A 27,250-nucleotide genomic window follows, 5' to 3' on the forward strand; every position below is an offset into this window, starting at 1 on the left:
ACATGGAGGCTAAACAATACACTACTTAATAACGAAGTGATCACTGAAGAAATCAAAGAGGAAATTAAAAAATACCTAGAAACAAATGACAATGGAGACACGACGACCCAAAACCTATGGGATGCAGCAAAAGCAGTTCTAAGAGGGAACTTTATAGCAATACAATCCTATCTCAAGAAACATCTCAAATAAACAACCTAACCTTACACTTAAAGCAATTAGAGAAAGAAGAACAAAAAAACCCAAAAGTTAGCAGAAGGAAAGAAATCATAAAGATCAGATCAGAAATAAATGAAAAATAAATGAAGGAAACAAAGCAAAGATCAATAAAACTAAAAGCTGGTTCTTTGAGAAAATAAACCAAATTGATAAACCATTAGCCAGACTCATCAAGAAAAAAAAGGGAGAAGACTCAAATCAATAGAATTAGAAATGAAATAGGAAAAGTAACAACTGACAATGCAGAAAACACAAAGGATTATGAGAGATTACTGCAAGCAACCATATTCCAATAAAATGGACAACCTGGAAGAAATGGACAAATTCTTAGAAATGGAAGGTTGTGCACTTCCGAGACTGAATCAGGAAGAAACAGAAAATATGAACAGACCAATCACAAGCACTGCATTTGAAACTATGATTAAAAATATTCCAACAAACAAAAGCCCAGGATCAGATGGCTTCACAGGTGAATTCTATCAAACATTTAGAGAAGAGCGAACACCTATCCTTCTCAAACTCTTCCAAAATATAGTAGAGGGAGGAATACTCCCAAACTCATTCTACGAGGCCACCATCACCATGATACCAAAACGAGACAAAGATGTCACAAAGAAAGAAAACTACAGGCCAATATCACTGATGAACACAGATGCAAAAATCCTCAACAAAATACTAGCAAACAGAATCCAACAGCACATTAAAAGGATCATACACCATGATCAAGTGGGGTTTATCCCAGGAATGCAAGGATTCTTCAATACACACAAATGTGCATTGACAGGTGAATGGATGAAGAAGATGTGGTACATATATACAATGGAATATTACTCAGTCATAAAAAGGAACAAAATTGGGTCATTTGTAGAGACGTGGATGGATCCAGAGACTGTCATACAGAGTGAAGTAAGTCAGAAAGAGAAAAATATTGTATATTAATGAATATATGTGGAGCCTAGAAAAATGGTACAGATGAACCAGTTTGCAGGGCAGAAATAAAGACACAAATGTAGAGAACAAACATTATGGACACCAAGGGGGAGAGTGGTGGTGTGATGAATTGGGAGATTGGGATTGACATATACACACTAATATGTATAAAATGGATAACTAATAAGAACCTGCTGTATAAAAAAATAAATAAAATAAAATTGAAAAATTAAAAAAAAAAAACCAAAAAACCCCAAAAAACAAAGAGTCATGTACCACAATGTTCATTTCAGCTCTATTTATAATAGCCAGGACGTGGAAGCAACCTAAGTGTCTGTCCAACAACAGATGAATGGATAAAGAAGATGTGGCACATATATACAATGGAATATCACTCAGCCATAAGAAGAAACAAAACTGAGTTATTTGTAGTGAGGTGGATGGACCTAGAGTCTGTCATACAGAGTGAAGTTAAGTCAGAAAGAGAAAAACAAATACCATATGGTAACACATATATATGGAATACAAAAAAAAAAAAAAAAAGGTTCTGAAGAACCTAGGGGCAGTACAGGAATAAAGAGGCAGACGTAGAGAATGGACCTGAGGACACGGGGAGGGGGAAGGGTAAGCTGGGACGAAGTGAGAGACTGACATGGACATATATACACTACCAAATGTAGAACAGATAGCTAGTGGGAAGAAGCCACATAGCATAGAGAGATCAGCTTGGTGCTTTGTGACCACCTAGTGGGGTGGGATAGGGATGGTGGGAGGCAGATGCAAGCGGGAGGAGATATCGGGATATATGTATATGTATAGCTGATTCATTCTGTTATAAAGCAGAAACTAACACACCATTGTAAATCAATTATACTCCAATAAAAATGTTAAAAAAAAACTAATGTGCATGATACAAGAGGGTAGCACTAGATAAGAAGTGAAGCAGAAAGGAATAAAAGGAAGAAGTATAAATTTTAAAGAAAAAGGCAACTCATCAAATCACTTCAATGAATGGAAGAAAAAGTTACCCAGTAACACAAATGTCAAATGAGTCTCCTGGTTAATGACTTTATCATTAGAAGATAGAATGTGTTCTATCTTCTAAGAGGAAGGAAAATACATTCCTTTATATCCCCCAATTAGACTGTTGAGTTGATTAAAAATACACGAATAAAAGAATGAAAGAAAGGGGTTGAAAAAGCACATAAATATAATTCAATCTGCCTGTAGGAGTAATATGGGGAAAAATTTTAACTTGGATAGATAAGAATTTTAGAATCATAGCACCACATCTGATAAACTGACCATTAACTCACTCTAAAACCTGCAGACTTAAGGAAGAAATCAGGGGATTATAAATTCATTGTATTAAATAATCAAGTTATCTCCTTCTTCAACAAAATACTGATTTCTTTGCTGGAAAAATCTACTTAAATTTCAAAAAGAACTCATAATTATTTTGTAAATCTTGAAGAAATATACATAGATACAAGTTCCTAAAATTCTTCACCTAAGCATTTATTTGCATGGAAATAAACTAAATTTTCATTGTGACTTGGATCTGAAGTCATGAAAAATCATCACATTTCTTAATATTAGGCCTTCTCCTAAAAGCATTCAATTAATAGTATTAAGTCAACAACCAGTCTCATCAAAAAAAATGTGATTAAGTTCACTTTAAGCTTATTTACTTTAATCATTTAAATTAATTTAAAGTTACTGTAATTAAATCAAAGTTTGGTTTTAAACATTCAGTGAAGTCACACAAAACAGCAGTGTTATTATACTGTATTAAGGAGAACTTTACCTCTAGGCAGTCATTGAAGAGGAAGAGGGTTACTTGTTCTCCTCTGTCACAGGGGTGCTCACCTAGAGAAACTGTTTCAACTCGCTGAACTAAGCTTCGGTGAGAAGATAAAAGATTAGCCTGAATAGATTGAAAACATTAATAAAAGAGATTACTTTATATCAAATAATTTTTAAAAGTTATAATTTAAAAGAAAGTTGTGTTGAGATTCTGTTTATATTATAACTGCAGAATCTAAATACAGGTGAGCCTTTAACAACACAGGTTTGAACTGTGTTGGTCCACTTATACACAGTTTTTTTTTTTCAATAAATAAGTACTACGGTACTACACGATCCATGGTTGGTTGAATCCATGAATACAGAACCACAGAAACAAAGGGCCAACTATAAAGTTATATGCAGATTTCCTACTGCACTGGTGGGGCTGGTGCCCTTAACTCCCAGTTGTTCAAGGGTCAATTATTAACAAGAAAGAGAAAATAAGTTGACAATCATCAAAAATGAATACCTACTGGACATCCATCTACTTCATAAACAACATCGAAAATTTGCTTTTGAGCTTCTGTCTTTCTCTTATCCTCATTAATATGGCTGAAAAATTAATAAGGTTACTTTTAGAACAGACTATAAAAACTGTATATACATACATCTCGTGTCACAAACAAAAATCCTTCCATGTGAGTCTATCTTAATTTTGATACCTGTATCAGTTAAAATATTCCCTAAAAATATCCCACTACATTAAAAAAATTTTCAGACAACCCTTCAGAGAAGTATATTTTGCTTTAGTCCTTACTATATTGTCTTTTTTTTAAACTATACTCACTACACACTTCCTAAAATACGTTACACTGGTATAAACTTCAGGTTATCATAATCTAACTGTAAGTTCAGGTAAGGTTTTATGCAAATCATTCCTAAGTCATATGCTAATCATTTCACTGAAATAAAAATTAAGACTAGTGGACAAGATGGAATAAGGAGGAAAAACATATACTCTGCCTGAAACAACTAAAAAAGTAAAAACCATTAAAGTATAAAGAAACAGGGTTCTCAAGTCACTGGAAGTCAATTCCTGTGATTCAGGAAACAATGCAAGGCCAATTATATCCTGTATACAAAAGATACACTTTACATACAAAGACATAAATAGACTGAAAGTAAAATGATGAAAAAGAGCACAATACATTCTCCTCAAGTGTACATGGAACGTCCTCCAGGTTAAGCCATAAAATAGGCCTCAAAAAGTTTGAAAGGACTGAAATAATACAAAGTATATTTTCCATAAACAATGAAGTAAAATCAGAAATTGATAACAAAGGAAACTTTGAAAATTCACAAACATGTGGGAATTAGACAAAACACTCCTACACAACCAATGGGTCAAGAAGTAATCACAAGGGAAATTAGAAAATACTTTCAGATAAACAAAAACAAAAACACAAATTTATGGAATATGACTAAAGCAATGCTTAAAGGGAAATTTATAGCTATAAAAGTGTACAATTAGGGGCTTCCCTGGTGGTGCAGTGGTTGAGAATCTGCCTGCCAATGCAGGGGACACGGGTTTGAGCCCTGGTCCAGGAAGATCCCACATGCCGCGGAGCAACTAAGCCTGTGCGCCACAACTTCTGAGCCTGTGCTCTAGAGCCCACGTGCCGCGACTGCTGAAGCCTGCACGTCTAGAGCCTGTGCTCCACAACAGGAGAAGCCACCACAATGAGAAGCCTGTGCACCGCAATGAAGAGTAGCCCACGCTCACTGCAACTAGAGAAAGCCCGTGCACCGCACAGCAATGAAGACAACAACGAAGACCCAGTGCAGCCAATAATAAATAAATAAATAAATTTAAAGAAGTGAAAAAAAAAAGTGTACAATTAAAAAAATGATCTCAAATCAGTATCCTAACCTTCTACTGTAAGACACTGGGGAGGAAAAAAGAGCAAGCTAAATCTAAAGCAAGCAGGAAAAAAGGAAATCATAAAGATCAGAGTGAAAATGAATGCAATAGAGAATATAAAAATAATAGAAAAAAATCAACAAAACTAAAAGCTTTTTTCTTTTATGAAAATACGTTAACACTCACTGCTTAATTCGTAGTTTGTAGAAAGGATCAAGGTAAATAATGTGAGTACGTTAAACCACAAAGTGTTGAAAAACGCTATTATCCTGATCCCAAAATAACAAAGCAAAAGCATGAAGGCTGGCTGATTAACATATAATATATAAACATAAGCAAAAGCCAAAATATGCATAATGCTTTCAGCAGCAACAGAAGCTGGTATTCATTAATTTGAGCATTATACTACTGCTGGATCCTTTCACTAGAGATAGTAATGTTTCTCTCTAGGAGCTCCTTTGCAAGTATTTTTAAGAAACGCTATTTCACACAGAAGCACCTCATGGAATCTCAGAAATCATTTAAATCTATTGAATATGCTTATATGTAAAGCTCAAAGAAGTGAAATGCCCTCGCCCTTCATGAAGCAAAACAATTAACAGCAACAGAGTTTTCAATTCTGATAGTATTAGTCAGGAAAATATCATTTCTGATCAGTGCTATGTCTCCAAGTTAAACCTACAGTAAACAGCTTAAGTTTAACAATCAACTTCCCTAGTAAATTTCTTTGAGTTTATACTTCTAATACATCTCCAACAAACCGTATCAATTTAGTTCCATAGAATTCAAAGTAAGAAACAAAAAGTCAAAGCTAATGTGAAAAAAGTATTATAAACTTCTTCTTTTCATCATGGTCAAATTCCCAATTTCCATTTGGGTAGTTTATAAGAATATGAAGACAAAAACAAGCTAAGACTGGAGGTATATGAAGAAAATGTCTACTAGTGTATTTATAACATTTTCAAATTTCTAAACCATTGTTACTCTCTGCATAATAGTTCAATACCTTCAGAAATATGTTTTTAATTAATTATTGTATGCTAATACTTCTAACATTTTAATGTGTGACTACGCTACTATAAAATAATTTAGATACTATTACAGAATTTTGCTATTGATATTTTCCTCACCATTTATGATTCTAATTGTTCTACCAATTCCATTCTAAATCTAAGGAGCAATAAAAAATTGAAATAATGTACTTACGTCATTACTTCCTTTAGTGATCCAATAGCTTTTTCTAGAGTGCTTTTGTCAGGATTTTCTTCAGCTGTATGCTTCTTAAGATCTGTAATGATAAAATGTTTTCTCTGTGATTAAAAAAAATTCAGTGGTTTTCCAGTTATGACTTAAAAACGCTGTCCACTTTGATAGATACAGGTTGATTAATTTTTTAAAAATATCTTTTACTTTAAAAAATGTTTTATGTAATGTTCCCTTTTAAGAGCTCTCTTCTTAAATGTAATAAAGTTTCCATGTTTTTTCACTGACTAAATTTCCAGAATATGTAACAGACTTTCTTACACTATTTCAATTCCCTTCTAGTAAAGCTTGAGGACTCCTAGATTCTTCAAACTCTCTCCATAGTGCTGAAGGAAAACACATGATTCTCAATTAGCTAAGAAATCGTTATATATGCTATATTTCATAGCGGGGTCCATGGCTCCATCACAGAGAGCAGTTGGTGTCCTCAAGAGATGGTTTTGTTTAGTTTGTAGGTTCATGAGATGCTTACACTTTGACTCTTCTTATCCAAGTTGCTTATAATGTTCCATCTAACTGTTTGTTCCCTAATACCAGGCCCACCTAATCTTTTAAGTGGAATGATAGAAGAAAGGCTTAGAAATCAAGTTCATTTTAGTCATGACAACATTTGATGGGATTCCTATAAGTACTTAATGAAACAATAATGAAGATAAATAAAAAAAATACCCTGGGGCCTCCCTGGTGGCGCAGTGGTTGAGAGTCCGCCTGCCGATGCAGGGGATACGGGTTCGTGCCCCGGTCTGGGAGGATCCCATATGCCGCGGAGCGGCTGGGCCCGTGAGCCATGGCTGCTGAGCCTGCGCATCCGGAGCCTGTGCTCCGCAACGGGAGAGGCCACAACAGTGAGAGGCCCGCATACCACAAAAAAAAAAAAAAAAAAAAAAAAAAAAAAAAAAAAAAAAATACCCTGCTTTGTAAAGTTAAAAGTTCATGTGTTCATATATTCTTCTTATAATCTGTAAAACAGGATAGCTTTTAAAGACTGGGGAAATCATCTTATATGTTAGTAATTCTAAACTACATTAGATAACCTCAAAGAGAATAAAAATGATCAATTTTTGTAGTTACAACCAAAACTCATAGTTTAACCAATATACTTTAAAGAAAATAGATTAAACAGTCACAAACTTAGCCTCCTTATCTGCTACACACACTATTGTAGTTAAGGTTTGGGGACCAAAATGCTTTATTATACTTATTCCTATTTGTAATTTAATTTTCATACTTAAATTTAAAAAATATAAAAATTGACTGTCCTATAACTATTCACTACTTTAGTCAGGTAATATAAAAGCATATAAATATGCCTTTCTTTTCTTGCAGGCATAATTTATTCATATTTATTCATAAAAATTAACTCTGCTATAAAAATCCCTTTCATTGATATCTATAGTTTAAGTTTTAGAATAAACGGATGTATGTTTCGAGAGTGTTCTGCATAATGTAAGAAAAAAAAAGCTTAAAATGAAGCATAAAGAACTTTTACTAAGATTCAGAAAAAGACTAAATAACTTGAGACGTATTAATCATCTCTGATCTTGTGATTTTGTGGGTGAATTTCGTGTGGATGTAAACTGATTGTGAAATTAGTGATGCACCGTGAAATATAAGAAGACTTTTAGTAGAGAGACAAAAAGTACAATACCAGTCAATATAATTGACATCACAACAAATAAAGCATTTTAGGCCAGAGTGAATTTTTGTAGCACCAGTGATTATTCAGATTATCCATAAAGATATTTCCTATGTAAAAGATATAAGCTTTAAAGCTGAAACCTAAGAGCATTTTGAAAATGAGAAATTTTTCAAATTTTTTAGAACAAAACAATTCCATAGAAGCATCCAAAATTGTCTGGAAACAGATCAGACAAGTACCATTTAAAAGTAATGCAACACTGGGTAACCTCTGTACTGGTCGGATGAGAAGTTCAACAAGGCTTTGCCGCCCACATTCTGGTTTAGCTTGGTTTATCTGAAAGGAATTAATTTATTCAATAATTATTTAAAAGGTTTTCTGCAAAGATTAGACATTACATTTATTAGATTACACTTTTATCATTTGTGCCCTGATAAGAACTAACAGGAGAAGTAGGGTGGCAGTTGTTCTCTGGCAGATTACTGTGGCTAAATAATCCCCCAAGGCCTGAAATGGCCTCCTGGCAAGCCAAGGACTAACACCTTAAACAGAGAGTGAGTTCTCTAAGCACTCATACATTTCATTTGAGTTTCTCTTACATCTACACCATTCAAAAGAAAAAAAACAAATTTAAAATATTAATTATGCTGATACCATTTGGATAAACAAAGTAAGGCACTGGTAAGAAAAAAAATCATTAAAAGCAAAACAAAACTCACTAGAAAATTTTTAGGTGTTTGAGAACTAAAACATGCATAAATTTAAAAAAAAAACAACACAGACAACATTCATATTCATTCAGCTGCCTCTTGGATCCTGCTTGTAGCATGTCAAAACTTGTGAAGCCAAACATCACTGCCACTCTCAGGTAAAGCTAAAGTTAACAGATAACATTCAGGTGTTCTTACATGGATACATTTTTACTAAAAATATAATTTTAATGAACTCCTTAGATCTGTATTTGAAAGAAATGCACATTACCTTCAGAAAAGCATGAAATCTTGGTTTCTGTTTTTCACATTTAATAATTGTTTCCTTGCTCATTTCAAAGAAGTTCACAAAGGGAGGGTACGTTTTTACCAAATCTTTTGACTAGCAACAATTAAAAAAAAAACACATTAATTGGTAATGGATGTTACCCTTAGTCAATGAAACTTAAAGTTGAATAATCAATAGTCAAAATCTGACATACTGGACCCAAAATAAAAGTTTAAAATAAGTTTCTTCTCAAGTTAAATACAGGAATTTATTTTATAAACTTTTCACTAACTACTGAGTTAACTGCTAAACAAAATGCATCAATAGGTACCCAGAGCCTAAAGCCTGAAAAGCAAATAAAGACTCAAAAAGAAAAATAAGTATATTAAAGCTTATAGTATTGATATAAACATGACAAAGTTTTAAAACTTCTATAAGTTCAGAATATAGTAATTATAGTTGATCTATGCAGAATCCAAGAACATGCTATTATCTACTGAAGGATCCAAACCACCATTAAAAGACCAACTGTACTGGGTAATTTTTAGGTAAAATGAAAATTAAAAAAAGGAAAATGTCTTGACTAATTGAAACTAACAGGTACCAAAAAGATATGGGACAATAATTTGCATAGTTGGAATTCTCAACCAACCAGAAAAAAAAATCTAAGGGATATAGGGTAAAGATTAGTTAGGAGACCTCGGAAAAACAAAAGTAAATGGGCAAGAATCCAAGGCAGTGAAACTTATAAATCATATCCAAAGAGACTGAAAGAAATTTATAAATCCTATTCACAGCATCTCATCCAAAATTAATATACTTTATTTGATAAACTATGTTGTTCTTATCTTGGAGAAGAAACAGTTCATTAGAAACTTTTATGCAGACACAAAGACAGTAAAAACTGCTATCAACTAAGGAAAGAAATGACTAAAACTCGATTACTGAAAATTTCAAAAAAATCATTAATCTGTGGCTATTTATAAGAGGCAAATAACATGATATACAGTAAAATGTTTGTAGCACAATACAACAATTAGTACTCCTAATGATGACCTTGAGCTATCAAGAAAGTGTTAGACTGTATATAGAAGGCATGTTTCAGAAGACAAGGACACTTCCAATATATTTTACAAACACAACTATGTCAAAGTGTTTAAAAAGCTCTCACATTTAAACAGGTAACTTTCATTCCCTGCCAGTCCTTGTTGAGATGATACTTTAATCTGAAAACTTAAAAAGGAAATAAAATACTTACATATTTAAGAAAGATATCACCAATACTTTTGCTCTCATCCCAATTAACAATAAGGTCTTCAAGATCATCCTGAAAAAACACAAAACGGGACAAGGAGATTAATTTTGACAATCCCTTTAACATCTTTTTATATTTAAGATATTCATTTGAAAGATGCACTTTACAATGTACCTTAATTTGATGTGTATAACAATTAATAACATTCTTTCTCCTCAACAAGAAATTAACTTTTTGACTACGGGGAAAATATCCTTTGAAAAATAATTAAGAAAATATAAAGAATGTCAAGTCAATAAGACTTAAGTCTAGGGACTTCCCTGGGTGGCACAGTGGTTAAGAATCCACCTGCCAATACAGGGGACAAGGGTTCGAGCCCTGGTCCGGGAAGATCCCACATACCGTGGAGCAACTAAGCCCGTGGGCCACAACTACTGAGCCCGCGCACCACAACTACTGAAGCCCACGCACCTAGGGCCCATGCTCCGCAACAAGAGAAGCCACCGCAATGAGAAGCCCGCGCACCGCAATGAAGAGTAGCCCCCATTTGCTGCAACTAGGAAAAAGCCCGTGCACGGCAGCAAAGACCCAACGCAGGCAAAAACAAATAAATAAAAATAAATAAATTTATTTAAAAAAAAAGACTAAGTCTAACTTCCCAGTATGATGTGGTAGTTCAGTATCTTTTCTAATTATTAACTATAAAGCTGATGGTGTGATTAATTATAGAATTAATTAATTATAGAAAACTACTTTTGATCTTGCTGCTGAAACATCAGCCATTAGAAACTGTAATCTATAACGGGGTCAGCAAACTTTACTTAAAGGGCCAGAAGGTAAGTATTTTAAGGCTTGCAGGCCACATGGTTTTTGTCGCACATCCTCAACTCTGTCCTTGTAGAGTGGAAGGAGCCATAGATAATACATAAATGATTGTGTGTTGCTGTGTATCAATAAAACTTTCCTTACCAAAACAAGCAAAACTTTACCAAAATCCTAAATTGGCTGGATTTGGTCCACTGACTATAGTTTGCTAATCCCTGGCCTATAAAATTTCTCAATCATCATCCTAAAATACTACATATTTGCAAAAATTTAGAAGACACTTAAAAGCTTTCTAGGATAATAAAATAAAACACAAATCAGGTGATAAAATGAGATACCAAGAAATGACATGCCCTAACTGAAATCCTACAAGTGACTTTAAAGTAGAAATTAATCAATAAACTTATACAAGAGCTTTTCAAAGTGTTATATGCAGACCCCCCCCCAAACACACTTTTTTAGTGGGATCCACGAGATTAAACTATTTTTATTACAATACTAAGGCATTATTTGACTTTTTTATTCTAATTCTCTCATAAGGATACAACAGAGTTTTCTAGAGGCTATATATATATGATGTGTGATACTGCAACAGAATGAATTAAGAAGTAGGCAGGAGAAATAGTCTTCTATTAAGCCAGACAGAAAAAAAACCCATAAATCAACATGACTCCTCACTATTTCTGTTTTGGAAATTAGTTATTTTTCAAAAAGAACATGTTATTTATGCTATCATATAACGAGTCATTATTACTTTAAATTTATTAATGTACGTTTTTAAAATTGGATATCCACACAAAAAAAGATGAACTTAAACCCTCATCTCAGCCAAAAATGAACTCAAGATCGGTTCTAGACCTAATTGTAAGAGCTAAAACAATACAACCTCTAGAAGAAAATATAGGAGAAAATGTTCAAAACCTTGGGTTAGGAAAAAATTTCTCAGATATGACACCAAAAGCACATTACATTTTAAAAAATGGATAAATAGGACTTCATCAAAATTAAAAATTTTGGTATTTCAAAAGACACCACTAAATAAATGAAATGACAAGCAACGACAGGCTGGGAGGAAATATCTGCAAAACACATGGCTGATAAAGGACTTGTATCTATAGTTTACAGAGAACTCTTACAACTCAGTAAGACAACAAACAACCCAACCAAAAAATAGGCACCAGATCTAAGCACACATTTCACAAAGGTAATATATGAATGGCTAACAAGCACATGAAAAGATGCTCAACATCATTAATCATTAGGGAAATGTAAATCAAAATCACTTCACATCCCAGAATGGCTATAAAAGAAAAAGGATAAGTATTAGAAAGAATGTGTAGAAATCTGAACTCTTATAGATTACTGGTGAGAATATAAAATGATGTAAAAACCTGGCAGTTTCTCAAAAATTTTAAATATAAGACTACCAATATGACCTAACAATTCTACTACTCCTAAGTATCTACGGAAGAGAATGAAAGTATGCCCAAACGAAGATTTGCACATAATGTTCATATCAACATTATTCATAACAGCCAAAAACTGAAAACAAGCTAAATTTCCATCAGTTGGTGAATGGATAAAGAAATGTAGGATGGCCGTATAATAGACTATTATCCGGCCACACAAAGGAACAAACTACTAACATACTAAATCATACATGAAATTCAAAAATATGCTAAGTGAAAGAAGCCAGACATAAGACACCACATATTGTATATTTACATTTATATGAAGTGTCTAGAAAAGGCAAATTCATAATAAAGTAGATTAGTGGTTGCCTGGACCAGGGGCTAGGAATGGAGTTTAACTACAAATGGGTATGAAGGATCTTAATGGGGAAGGTGAAATGCTCTAAAATGGATTTATGGTGGTGGTTGCATGACTTGGTGAAGTTATTAAAATCACTGAATCATATATTTTAAAAAGGTTGAATTTAAAGATGTAAAATGTACCTCAATAAAGCTGTTTAAAAAAACTGAGGCATCTTTAAAAATACTATTAAATTTTTGTTTTAATTTCAAAAACAGTTAATACCAATAGATAAAACCCATATAGGGCTTCCCTGGTGGCGCAGTGGTTGAGAGTCCACCTGCCGATGCAGGGGACGCAGGTTCGTGCCCCGGTTCGGGAAGATCCCACATGCCACGGAGCTGCTGGGCCTATGAGCCATGGCCGCTGAGCCTGTGTGTCCGGAGCCTGTGCTCCACAACGGGAGAGGCCACAACAGTGAGAGGCCCGCGTACCGCAAAAAAAAAAACAAAAAAACAACCATATAAACATAAGTTCCTCAGTCATTTTTAGGAATGAAAAGGGACCCTGAGACCAAATAATTTAAGAACCACTACCCTATATTCTGCAGGTTCAGAAAAGCCAAAAGGGAAAAAATTTACTTCCAATAGCAAAAAGGTGAACTCAAGCAAGAATAATTTAACAGCTCACAGAGTCAAGAACTAAGATTTAACTGTTTAAAACTGCACTTGAAAGAAACAAAAGAAAAAGATTATAAATAAGACTAATCTTGGAACAATATAATGTAGTGAATTCTGGCACTGACTAGTTAGTTTTAAATACTGGTTCTAGAGCCTGTTAGTTTTGTGCTGTTAGGCAAATTACTTAACCTTAAAGTGCCTCAATTTTCTATTATGAAAAATGAGGACAGTAATGACTCCTATCTCATAAAGGATTAAATTAGTTAATACTTGTATAGCACTTAGAAGAAACCCTAACCCTAACCCTATAGTAGTGATCAATAAGCTATTATTAACTATATTTTCCTATGTATTTAATATAAATAAGGGAGATATTTGGAAAACTGTGATGCAAAAAAAAAAAAAACCTTATAGCTCTGCCAATATAATCTAGTGGTACATTTTTAAAGTGTAAAAATTACAGGATGGCTGCATATACTTATATAAGAATATTGTTACCAGAAAGCAAAATAATCTCTAGGGGATTCAAAAAATAGTCTACTGTTTCTGGTTGACCTTTAAATCCTCGTGCTTGTTGATTAAATAAAGATCTCTGCCCTAATCAACTGTTAGCTCAGGGACTAAGTAAAGAAACTAAGGCTTAGAGACATTAATTTGTCCCAAATCACACAGTTGTGACCCAGTATTCATACTCAGGTTTGTCTGACTCCTGATTCTATGTCATTCTACTTGATCTATACCACAGTTCTCCCCATCAGAAACGGGGAGTCAGGTGGGCAGGCGAGCTCCAAAGAGCATTATTCATAGTGCCACCATTTCTTACAATGTTTCTGTAGGAATATGCTTGACTCAGTTTCGGACAGACCCTGGGACATGTCTCCTCCTTGTCCATTACACAGTTCTCCATCGGATGCTCCCAAAGTTACCTCCTGGCCATAAGAAAGAAGAACTCTATAGTTCTAAGACATAGAGCATAGCTCCCAAAGCGTATTGCAAAAGTAGAGGAAGTTTTTTAAGCAGATGGGATTAAGAAAGCTAAGCTCCTTCCTTCTCTTCTTCCTCGCTAATATTTCTTCTGTCCTGTTACCATCTATTTTTATACAAGATGGGTTTCTCTTTTGCTTAGCTCACAATACACCAAATTAGCAGATTTCCCAGTACACACCTGTTCCTGAAACAAGTACAAGGTACCTTAGGACTTACACTAAATTAACAAATAACAAAGCATAAACACAGAAAGAAAACATTTTCCCTCCAACCCTTTCCTTTCTCTTTTGTTTCATCATAGTTCCATACAAAAGCAGGCATTTGCACATCAAGGACCAATGGTGATTAGCCCTGAAAAGGAAAAATTCACACATAGGAAAAGAGGTGTTCATAACAATCTCAAGAATTCTCAACTTAGGGCTTCCCTGGTGGGGCAGTGGTTGAGAGTCCACCTGCTGATGCAAGGGACATGGGTTCGGGCCCCGGTCTGGGAAGATCCCACATGCCGCGGAGCGGCTGGGCCCGTGAGCCATGGCCACTGGGCCTGCTCATCCAGAGCCTGTGCTCCGCAACGGGAGAGGCCACAACAGTGAGAGGCCCGCGTACCGCAAAAAAAAAAAAAAAAAAAAAAAAAAATCTCAAATTAATCTAAATATTAGCATGCTAAAAGTTGGAGGCAAATTAAGAATAAGGCTAAAGGTATCCACATGATATCTAGGATGACAAAATACACTAAGTTCCAGTCCTGATTTGGACATTTAAAAGTAGCATGACCAATGTTCAGCAAATATTTACTGATAGAAATCTAAGTGCCAGACAGTGGTTGTAAACACAGTGGGTAAAAAATGATTTTAGTCCTTCACAAAACATCTAAACATTAGTTTACTTGCCTTCTGAATTTAGTTTATTGGTAATATGATTTGCTATTGTTATTTATTGAATGCTCAGTGTTAGGCACTATGCTTAGTGACTTATAAAAATGTAAAAACTGAGAATAAAAATTTCACAACCACCCATGATTCAGATATACTATCCCCATTTTACAGATAAGAAAACTGAAGCAATTAAAGTTACCTTACTTCAAACCAAAATCTACTTTATTCCACAGTCCATATCTGAAACCACTACGCAATGCTATAAAATACAGATACCAGTGCTTCTCAGGAATACCATACCAGTAAGATGATATGAAAAACTGTATAAACTTAAGCCACACTTACACGGTTTATTCATTTACATATTAAAAGAATAAATCTACAGCATGATAATCAAGAAGCAATACTGCATTAGTAATAGTCAGGACATGGAAAGAAACTAAGTGTCCATAAATGAATTAATGGATAAAGAAAATGTGGTATATACAATGAAATATTATTCAGCCATGAAAAGAAGGTTATCCTGCCATCTGTGACAACATGGATGGACCTTGAGGGCATTATGCTACGTGAGATAAGTCAGAGAAAACAAATACTATATGATCTCACTTACATGTGGAATCTTTAAAAAAAAAAACCCTCATAGATACAGAGAACAGATTGGTAGTTGCCAGAGGCAGGGGGAGGAGGGTGGGTGAAATGCGTAAAGGTGGTCAAAAGGTGCAAACTTCCAGTTATAACAAAAATAAGTCCTTAGGCTGTAATGTAGAGCATGGTGACTATAGTTAACAATACTGTTTTGTATATCTGAAAGTTGCTAAGAGAGTAGATCTTAAAAGTTCTTATCACAAAGGAAGAAAAAAAAAAAAACTATGTGTGGTGGCAGATGTTAACTAAACTTATTGTGGTGACCATTTTGGAATACATACATATATCAATCCATTATGTTGTACACCTAAAACTAATACAATGTTATATGTCAATTTTATCTCATTAGAAGGGGGGGGCAAGACAACATTAAGGTTTAGGAGAACAGTTGGACAAAAAAGGGTTCAAATTCAGTGTCCAGCATTTATTATATGACTGACTTTAGAAAAATTATTTAATCTCTGTATGTAGCAGTTTCACATCTGTAAAATGTGGACAATTATAATATCAACTTCTTGGTAATGTTCAATAGATGTGACAATACTTGATAAATGGTGGGCTACATTCAAAAGAAGAAAAAAATGTTATGCATAAAAAAAACAAAGAAAATACAACAAAATTTTAGGAGTATTTGGGTTATGGGATTATAGGTGTTTTCTACTCCTTTTTCCTTTTCTCCTTTATTTTACAAATAAACGTTTGACAGCATACATTGCCGTCACTGTAGAAAAAAACATAGGCTTTAAAATTTTAAACGTATGACAAACCTGAAATAAGCTAAAAAACAACTACTAGTTGAAATACTGGTAATCCAAGTTTATAAAAGCTTAAAAAATTGTTACACATTAGAAAACTAAAGGGTGACCATCGTTTTCAAAGCTCCAGTGACTAACTACTGAATCAAACAAAAAAGCAGACTCACAGATATAGAGAACAAACTAGTGGTTACTGGTGGGAAGATGGAAGCGAGGAGGGCAATATAAGGGTAGTGTGGAAAAAGAGGGTTATTATGGGATTATATGAAATTATGTATATGAAACTTTTGAAAACTGTAAAGCACTATAGAATTTAAAGACTCTTTCATCTAGTAAAAAAGAATTTTTTTTTTTTAAAAAAGATCCAGTCAATCAGAGAACATGATTTTCTGAATTGAGATTATGATCCTATACACATAAAAAGTATGTAACATTTTATACTGTACGGGAACTTGCACACCCAGACTGGCTAAATGACTAACACAAAGTGATCCACAAATCAGTAGTAAAACACCAAGATGAAAACCTGCTTGCCTTTCCACTCTACCTTTATGCCTCTCAGTGTTTCTTATGAAAAAAAAAAGAAAGAAAAAAAACCATTCCAAGAAAATTTTACTCTTCAAATATTCAGAATCCTAACTGGAAATAAGGAGAAACTAGCCTGAGATTCTCTAGCTTTTTAAGAAAAGAAAGACTCCTTCAAAATTACTTGTAAATCTAGAAATAAGTAAAATGTGGTCAAGGATTTTGATAAAATACAAAATAAAAGCATTTGATAAATTGCATTTTTATTAACTTATAGATCTTTTATATTTTTGTCCACAACATGCAGTAAAATCAAAAGTAAGTTAATGTATTTGTTTGAAAACATTCTGTAATTCAGATTGATCTTTTTATTGTAATATAGAATAAACATTTAGGGAAAAGTTTTCAATTAGCAATAATAGCGCACCTCAGATAAACCTCATTGGCTATGATATTGCCACTGCACAAAGCTGGAATAAACATTAATATGGGTTGTTTTGAGAGGAAAACTGATAAATTTTGCTCAGGCATCACATAGGAAAACTGAGAGGAAATAATGCTAAACTACTTTTAAGAGTTCAGCTAAACCTGCCCCCAAATTACATTACTATGAGAGATTGATACCTGGAATTCATGGACCCTTCATCAAGGGAAAATCATTAAAAAGAGGATAGCATTGTCTTACACGGTTTTCGCATTTATCTGACCATACAGATAGAGAGAAATGAAAGAAATGATCTCGAGTTCCTTCCAACTTCACAGTGTTTCAAACAAACCAAAGCAAAACAAAAACACACAACTTAAGATGAACAACAGCAGGAAAATAAGAAAAATAGTACTAGCAAACACATGTCTCTATAGAAAAGACTTCATAAGGTCTAAATTCCTTATTTTCAAATTAATCAAAATCAAAAAACAGGCAAACAGCAAATATTAATAAGGCACCGGAGCAAAGGGACAAATGATTCAAAGGAATAAATGAGGGATTAAGAAATTTTAAATACAAAACTTATTTAGCTAGTCAGAATTACCTGAAAAATCGTAGTAAATATACACAATGTAAAAAGAATTATTACCACACTAACACATACAAATTTACCTTTATCTTAGTGTGTACATCAAAGATATCTGGAATACTACCAAAAATAGTCTTAATCTCTTCTGGTGCAAGGATAGGCCCACCTCGTTGTCCTTCCTCTTCCAATGGCACTTGAAATAACTAAAAGGTAAAAAAGATTAGTTTAGGTAGATTGTGGAAAAAGAAAAAAAAAATTAAAAATCTACATACAGACAGTGATAAAGGAGAGCTATGATGTTAATGGAAAAGAAAAAAAAGTTGAAAAAAAAATACTTCTCCCTAAATTTGAGACCTTTTCTCATAACACTTTCTAGTCTGTTTTATCCTATTTATTTATTCATCTCTGTGTATATATACAGTCTTATAATAAAATGTTACATTAGGGCTTCCCTGGTGGCGCAGTGGTTGAGAATCTGCCTGCCAATGCAGGGGACACGGGTTCGAGCCCTGCTCTGGGAAGATCCCACATGCCGCGGAGCAACTAGGCCTGTGAGCCACAACTACTGAGCCTGCGTGTCTGGAGCCTGTGCTCCGCAACAAGAGAGGCTGCGATAGTGAGAGGCCCACGCACCACGATGAAGAGTGGCCTCCGCTTGTCACAACTAGAGAAAGCCCTCGCACAGAAACGAAGACCCAACACAGCCAAAAATAAATAAATAAAATTTTAAAAGATAAATAAAATAAAATAAAATAACATAAAATAAAATGTTACATTAGAATCTAATAAAAGTTTATCACAGTTCTATAAATCATTAAAATTGTTAGTAGGATTCACAGTAATTTCTACTTTTTTATTCAAGTAAGTAAGGAACAAAGCAATAAGCAGTCATACACTTAATGTAAGTACTAAATGTTTTTAAATGATAGCAAAAAAAACTTGGTTTAGGGGGAAAAGACTGGATGTGAAGCTAGAAGACCTGTTTATAACCATGTTGATCTAAGGTGGAGCTGAGGCAGTGATGCTAGCACTGGGGAGCAGCTGCAAATAGAGATCATCATTAGCAGAGAGATGTGACTGCACAGAGACCATAACAAATCAATTGCTTGCAGACTCATCAAAACCCTATCAGGTGGCTTCCCTGGTGGCGCAGTGGTTGACAGTCTGCCTGCCGATGCAGGGCACGCGGGTTCGTGCCCTGGTCCGGGAAGATCCCACACGCCGCAGAGCGGCTAGGCCCGTGAGCCATGGCCGCTGAGCCTGCGCGTCCAGAGCCTGTGCTCCGCAACGGGAGAGGCCACAACAGTGAGAGGCCCGCGTACCGCAAAAAAACAAAAACAAAAACAAAAAAAAACCCTATCAGGAGTGGCAAGTGAAAACAAGCTCAGGAAAAAAAAAAAAAACAAGCTCAGGGCTCCCACTGATTCTGCATTATGGTGAGTTGCATAATTTTTTCACTATATATTATAATGTAATAATAATAGAAATAAAGTGCACAATAAGGTAATGTCCTTGAATCATCCCGAAACCATCCCCCGCACCCCCACCATACGTGGAATAATTGTCTTCCACAAAACCAGCCCCTGGTGCCAAAAAGGTTGGGGACTACTGTATTATGATTCCATTTTATGACATTTTCAAAAACCACACAATTATAAAAATGGAGAAGAGATCAGTGGTTACCAGGAGGTGGAAGGAGAAAAGGGTGTGACATAAAGGAACAGTACCAGGAGTTTTTTGGGGGATGGAAATATTCTGTATCCTGATTGTAGTGGTGGTTAAACAAATTTTCACATGTGTTAAAATTCATGGAAATGTACATCAAAGAAAGAGTTAATTTTACTATATAATTAATAAAATTTGACTTGAACTTTAAAATGTTCATTGACTATTCAAAGTAAAAATAATAATGTATTATTGTGTTCTTAGCATATGTGGAAGTAAAATGAATGACAACAGCACAAAGGGCAGGAGGGGATTGAAGGAAGGAAGGGGGGAAGAAAGTACATTCTAAATAGTAAGAAACTTCATTAAGATTATGAACTGTTCCTATTTTTAAGAATGACTACAATTCTACAAGTTTATCCCCCCCTTAGGCTTTCCACTTCTGTAAGTATGGTGAAAGCTACCTGCTGAAAACAAAATACTGAAGAAAAACCTCTTTCTAAATACAGCGATAAGCTGACAAGAAAGTGAGGTACCTTCGGAGGCCAAAATCTAAGTGAAAGTAGAAAGTTGACTACTAAATCACCTTTTGCCCCAAAGACATTTGCCTAAACTGATGAAAGTTAAGCTTCACCTACAAAAGCCTCAGTGGGAACAGGAGGCCAACACAAAACCTAGTTTCCAACATACTAACAACTTGCAGTAAAATTAAAAGTGTGTTTAACCAATGATCCAGAAATTCCAGGTTTTTGCCCAGAATATGTTCTCAAGGAGCCATGAATAAGAATATTCACAGCAGCACTACTAGTAATAGTAAAAACAAACAGCAACGAAACACTAAAACAAATTTCAATGTCAGCAATGAAACACTAAAACAAATTTCAATGTCTATTAAAAATAAAAGTTAAAAAAGTTGAAATATTCATACAGGAAAATGAATTACTGCTACATGCAGTGACACAGATGTGTTTCAAGAACATTTCTATCAAGTGAAAAAAGCAATTCACTAAAAAATATATACATTTGATTTTCTACACATATGTGATAGATCCATAAGGAAAATGATAAGCACAAAATTCCAGATTACAGTTATTGCTGACAGAGGGGAAAGAAATGGAATTGGGAAAAAACACAATAGAGGATGCAAAAATATCTGTAACCATTTATAAGCATTCCTTTATCTAGTCAACATTTAATTAAAATTCCTAAACAAAAATATTCAGACACCAAAATACATCAAGATTCATTAAAACTTCTCAGTATTCTTAAGACACAATACCTTAAAACAGTTCTACTGTGTTTGTTTTAATCCCTCATATAAAATTAGTTAGCCAAAAAACTACTGATTCTACCTTTCCAATATTTCTCAAATCTATCTTCTTTTCATTCTCACTGATACTATCCTAAGAAGTTCAGGTTCTCAAAATCTCTAACCAAGACTGCCAAAATAACCTCCAAGTTGATCTCCTTGCCTCCACAATTTCCCCTTCTTCAATACCTCCTTCAAAGTGAACCAAGTTCCCTTCTAAAATACAAGTCAAGTGATATCATCCCCCCACCCATCAAAAATTCTTCTATAATTACACGTGATACACTGTACAAAGGCCTTCTCCAGCCTGGCATAAGCAGTCTTAACTCTCACTGTATCCATACTCCAACCACTATCCCAGTCCCCTTAACCCACCCTCAACTCTAATCCCCCTAGACTACTCTGTAATACCTTGAATGATACATATCTTCAGTCGTTTGTACTGTTGGAATAATCTCAAATACACTTCCTACCATACTCTTTGCGTGCATCAATCATAATTATGCTTTAAAACTCACTTCAATTTGTATCTTCTTTATGATACTTTTCCCAATGTTCAACCATTGAAAATTCCAGACCAAACCTTCCCTAAGCTGGAAGAGGAGCAAAATTCTCACCATACAAATCTCCAAATACCTTAACTAAACCTCCCTCATGAAGTTCATAACCTTCCACTTGGTATTATAATAGGTGTGTATGTTTTAACTCCTCTTCCAGTCTAAGTTACTTTAAAACAGGAACCCTCTTTAACACTTGTCACAAAATTTTATATTAATAGCTACCTAAGTATTATTTGGCATACATCAACATGCTTCTGGATAGTCATTTAATTTGGGGGCTAAGTTAAAATTAAGCTATTCCAAATCCAAACTAAAAAAAAAAAAAGCTTAAAAAGAACACTATCGTGAATTTAGACCACAATCTTTTAAGTAAACTTAGGTGAGTTTACACTAAGCACAGTGGTATGAAAGTCTGTCTACAGTGTAATAATTACAAGTGCTTTTAAAAAAGAAGTTGTAGTGGATTTAATTGATATGCAAATTAAAATTCTGAAACTCCAGTGCCTTTACCACGAGCTGAAAGGATTTATATTTCTAGGTAATAAATGCTACCAAAGTACATGAACAGTTTATGCCAAAGGGGTTTTCTGCTACTCAACCACATTTTGGCTGACTATAAAAACTTCAACAAGAAACTCATCTAGGATGATTTCCCTTGAGGCATAAGAGCAGAGCTGACTTAAAACAAGTGAAGTTTAATATGGCAGAGGGCCTCATAAAACCCTGACTACTGCTAAAAAAATTAACTGTGAAGAATAATCTCTCTGTGAATACCAAGAAAGAAGTCTTTTCATTTCTTATTCATGCATTTTATCAATGGTACAAGCAACTAAAGGCCATTATATTCGACCTTAACGAGACATATTAAGATTTCAAATAGAGATCAGTTAAAAATTAAACCCAAATCAGAAACTCCCTATCATTTTTCTATTCAAAGTCAAGCTTGGTGGTATCAACCTTATTTTCCTGGCAAACTATTTCCTTCATTACCACAAACAAAGTTATTCCTTCTTTCTACAGATTCCAAAATAATGTCCTATTATTGTGTCTTTCAGAACCTTGAATTTTGATTTATTCCCTAATATCTTCTTCAATCTCAACCTACAAGGATTCATTAGAATTGTTTTTTCTTCAGAAATAACTTCATAGTACATTTTTTTTTTTTTTGCGTTACGCGGGCCTCTCACTGTTGTGGCCTCTCCCGTTGCGGAGCACAGGCTCCGGACGCTCAGGCCCAGTGGCCATGGCTCACGGGCCCAGCCGCTCCGCGGCATGTGGGATCTTCCCGGACCGGGGCACGAACCCGTGTCCCCTGCATCGGCAGGCGGACTCTCAACCACTGCGCCACCAGGGAAGCCCCCATAGTACATTTTAATATTAGTAAGCAATGAGTGAACATTTGACTACTGCGTAATTTAAGAAAACTCGACACAGTAAAGGATTACTAAAAAAAATTACTGACAACCATATTGTTATGCTTCATTGCTAATTGCTTTTCCATATATACACAGTACTAAATAAAGCAGTGACTCTAGAATACACATTATCAGAAAAAGCTACCACTTCCAAATATAAATGCAGTATCTTGACATGGAAGCTGCTAAATTCTGAGTTAAACTCAGTCCCCTCTAAGATTGTCTACTGAGGATCCTTCTCTCTTTAAAGTCACTATTTAAAAAAAAATGCTATTTCTGCATGAATAAAACGCTACTCTTACAGTTATGCCATTTCTCTAAGAGCAGTTTTTGTCATACATTTTCATTTTTAATATCTATGTTCAAATTCTATGCTATATAATTTTCTTATAAAAAATAATACCACTTAGATTTTTTTACTTATAAACACTGGAACAGAGATCATTTTTCCAAACTCTTACCTGAATAATTGTGGCCAATATATTTACGTAATTACTTTCAGTCTGATAGAGCTCTCTTGCAACTTGCCACCTGGCTGACTGCTTTGAAGGAACTGGAGTAGAATTTTTAGATGACTTAGTACAAGACTTTGGTGTTTCTAAAAGGTAAAAAGGAGGAAAGATTTAAAATGGAAGTCAGATGTAAGTACCAAACACTGTACAAATTTAACAGAAAAAAAGGGAACAATATCTACTCTTACAAATATACCACCATACACATTTTCATTAAAGTAGAATTTCCTCCTACAATAAGGCCAGAAAAAAATAATGGTCATATACTCTTCAAAAATATCGAGGTCATTAAAAACAAAGATTGATTAAAAAAAAGAACTGTTCCAGATAAGAAGAGACTAGAGAAAGATAACTCAACAACCTGTGATCGTGGATTGGATCCTAAGCCAGAAAAAACTTTTTTCTTTTGCTTAAAAGCACATTAGGACATTAGTGGAATAACTGGTAAAATTTGAAGGTCTATAGAGTAGATCATAGTATTAAATGTTAATTTCCTAATTACAATACTTATACTGTACTTATGTAAGAAATATTCCTGTATTTTGGGAAATACACAATTAAGTATTTAGAGGTAGAGGCACATCATATCTCCAACCTACTCTCAAAACAGCACAGATATAAAAAATACACGTGTATGTAAAAAAAAGAGAGAGAGAGAGAATGAATGAATGAATACTAAAGCAAATATGGCAGAATATTTCCATTTAGGAAATCTGAGTACAGGAATCTTTACAGCAATATATAAAGATATTTAAGTTAAAAAAGGAGGAAAAGGTTGTTACGATTACACAGTCACAATAATGGAAAACTTTTCATATATATATGGAGAAAGACTCCCTTAAAAAAAAAAAACCAAAAACCCCCCCAACAACATTAACTAAATTCTCTGTTAAAGTATCTTAACATAAGACATTCAGTCTAACCCAAATTGGAGGGAGGATGCATTAGTATATTTCATATGTACCTCAAGAAAAAAATTTTAATGAAATTTCATAAAAGCTTAAAATATATTTTCTTACTATCAATATGGTTAGAATACTTAAACATTATATACAGAATCTCCTAAAAGCAAGTTTCTCAATAGGAAAAGGAATGTATAACACATAATAGAATGACATGAAAGAAGACAATATATAGTCCCAGCATATCAAATTTACTCAATGATAAATAATCATAAGCATTAATTTAAACAATCATGCATACTGTGGAGTTCTGAATGTTTAAAAAAAACAAAAAACAAAAACACAGGCTTCAAAGAATTTCCCACTTGCCATTTATTATTTTGGGCTACACTCACCAGACCCAGGAGCCTCTGCCATTACGGTATACTTTAGGGGGAAAAAAATGACATGCACTGATCTAATTTAATTATTGTGTCTAAGCAGCGATCTACAAACTGGGTATTCTATTATTCAGAATACCTAATATATAACAGTTGTCATGTCTGTTTTCTTTAGTGGTTCATTTTCTTCTGTCCCCTCAACTTCATATTCAAACTTCAGTCCTTTATGTTCATATCTTACCATCTCATGCCCATTATGTCCACCATGATCATAGAACCAGTAAATTCTTAGATCTACATATCTAATCATAATCCCCTGCCCAAGCACCTGGTTCAGCTTTTCCAAATGCCTACTGGACATTTCTACCTCAATTTAACCTGGATTTTCTCTCAAACTACACTCCTTCCTCCAAAATATAAACTTTCTATTTTTGCTAAGGTGGAATTTCTTCCATTTAATACTTTGCCATCTTCTCCTCTTCCTCCCTATCACTCCATTCTATCAATATTTCCCCAGTGCTTTTCACTTTTCTTTCCAAACATCATCAACCCTGGTTTAGGGCCTTATTACCTTGTGGCCCAAGTCTCTAGAGATTACTTCATGGTCAGGCTATCTCTAAACTGCCTTCCTTCTAATCATGCTTCAGAATAATAATCCACTACAAATTACTTACTCAATGAATCACTCTGCTGCTCAAGTTTCTAAAGTTCCTTGCTGATGACAATATACAGATCAGACATGTCAGTCTCATTTCAAAGTTCTCTAATATTAGGCCCCAATTAACCTTTCTAATTTGACTCTTACTCCTCCATCCTCCAAGCAAACTGACCTATTCACTATTCCCTAAAAACTCATTTTGTACGCTGTTACCTGTATTCTTGCTCCTCCTATAATCTCAAATCCACCTCAGTTTTCTGGGCCTACCTTAAATTGACTTTCAATTCCTTCCATGAATATTTAGTGAGTACCTACTCTCTACTAGGCTCTGGGAATAAAGCAGAGAAGCTAGATAAGGTTCTTGTTCTCTTCCAGCTTACATTCTGGTAAAGCAAGTAAAATAAAGCAGTAAACAAACAATTTCTAACAGTGATAACTACTACTGAAGACAACAACCAGGTAACGGGTTGGTAGGAAGGAGTGGTGGGACAGAGACTTAACTTTAAAGAGAACCCCGATAAGATTTCTTTAAGACAGGGAGAGCAAATATAAAGTTCCTGAGGTATGGTTGTAGCAGAAAAATCTGAAGAATAATAAAGATATTATGACTGACACCCAGAGAGGCTTAGTGGAGGACAAAAGCACATGAGGTTAGAAGTAGGTGAAGATTACACAGGAACCTGAAAGCTACGGTAATACAAAGCCATTGAATGATTTCATGCAGAGGAATGGCATGAACTAATTTATACGTTTTTAGAGACTGCTTAGTCTGCATGTAGAAAGGCAAAAATGAGTACAGGGAGACCACCTTGGGGACCACTGCAATTGTCTAAGAGAGACCATTTTTACAGAAAACGTTGATAAAGGAAGGGTAACAAAGGAACAGAGTTGGAGTGGCAGAGAGAATCAAGAGTTCTAATTTGATTATGTTAAGTTTAGGATGTGTATTAGACATGAACAAGGAGGTGTCAAGTATATAGTTGGACAGGGAAAACCTCAAATTTGGGAGTCAACAGCATATAGAAAAGCCATGGAATTAAATGATATCATTTAGGAAGAATTCAATGGAGAAGAAACGACTCAGGAATAATATTCCACATTTAGAGTTAGAGAAGTTAGGTCAAGGAGAATGTGAAACGAGTGATATGCAGAAGCCAAACTTAAAAAATGTGTCCAGGAAGGAGTAGCTGCTAATGTGTTGAATGTTGCTGATTACACAAAAACTGTCAGCACCCCCAGCAAGAGCAACTGGAATGAATGAAATTCAGTTGGAATGAATTGAGAGGAAAATAAAAAGCAAGGAAATGAGACAATGGATCAAGGTGATTCCTTCAAGAGTACCTATATGAAAGGGAAGAGGGAAATGGGATAGTAAGTGGAAAGTATTACAGAGACCAGGGAAGGTTTTGATTGTTTCATATATTAGAAAACACAACAAATTTGTGTGCAGACTAAAAAAAACAGGGGAAAAACTGAAGATCAAGGGAGAAGAGCTAATTATAGGTGGCTTCCTGTATCAGCTGAGAACAAAGTAAATTCACCTTCCTCTGACTTCACTATACCTATTTTCTCCATAATCTATGTGACATCTTCTATGGTTCCTGTGTGTTAAGAACCTGCTCTTTGAACAGTTCTATCACTTTCTAGCTGTGTGACCCCAGACAAGTTTTACTTCTCTAACCTCAATCTAGCCATCTGTAAAACAGGGACAATAAAACCTATCTTATAAATACACAAAACACATAAACAGTTAGTATATAGCAAGTAACTATTAAATGTAAGCATTTTCATGT

The 27,250-nt window shown here is 34.5% G+C and overlaps 1 protein-coding gene across 4 annotated transcripts in view; it reads right to left on the reverse strand.

Annotated features, from left to right (window-relative positions):
- ECT2 (epithelial cell transforming 2) overlaps positions 1-27,250 on the reverse strand; it is a gene marked incomplete at its 5' end in the record, with an annotated part of 58,742 nt that overhangs the window by 21,589 nt on the left and 9,903 nt on the right. For all 4 annotated transcript variants that reach the window (XM_079704724.1, XM_079704725.1, XM_079704723.1 and 1 more), the window contains 8 exons: positions 2,957-3,076; positions 3,471-3,549; positions 6,065-6,146; positions 8,000-8,096; positions 8,742-8,852; positions 9,997-10,065; positions 18,140-18,259; positions 23,467-23,603. In XM_079704724.1, coding sequence (XP_079560850.1) covers positions 2,957-3,076; positions 3,471-3,549; positions 6,065-6,146; positions 8,000-8,096; positions 8,742-8,852; positions 9,997-10,065; positions 18,140-18,259; positions 23,467-23,603 — 815 coding nt within the window. The remainder of the gene's footprint in view (positions 1-2,956; positions 3,077-3,470; positions 3,550-6,064; positions 6,147-7,999; positions 8,097-8,741; positions 8,853-9,996; positions 10,066-18,139; positions 18,260-23,466; positions 23,604-27,250) is intronic.

This window comes from Hyperoodon ampullatus (assembly GCF_949752795.1).
Source record: "Hyperoodon ampullatus genome assembly, chromosome: 5".
Classification (NCBI taxonomy): Eukaryota; Metazoa; Chordata; class Mammalia; order Artiodactyla; family Ziphiidae; genus Hyperoodon; species Hyperoodon ampullatus.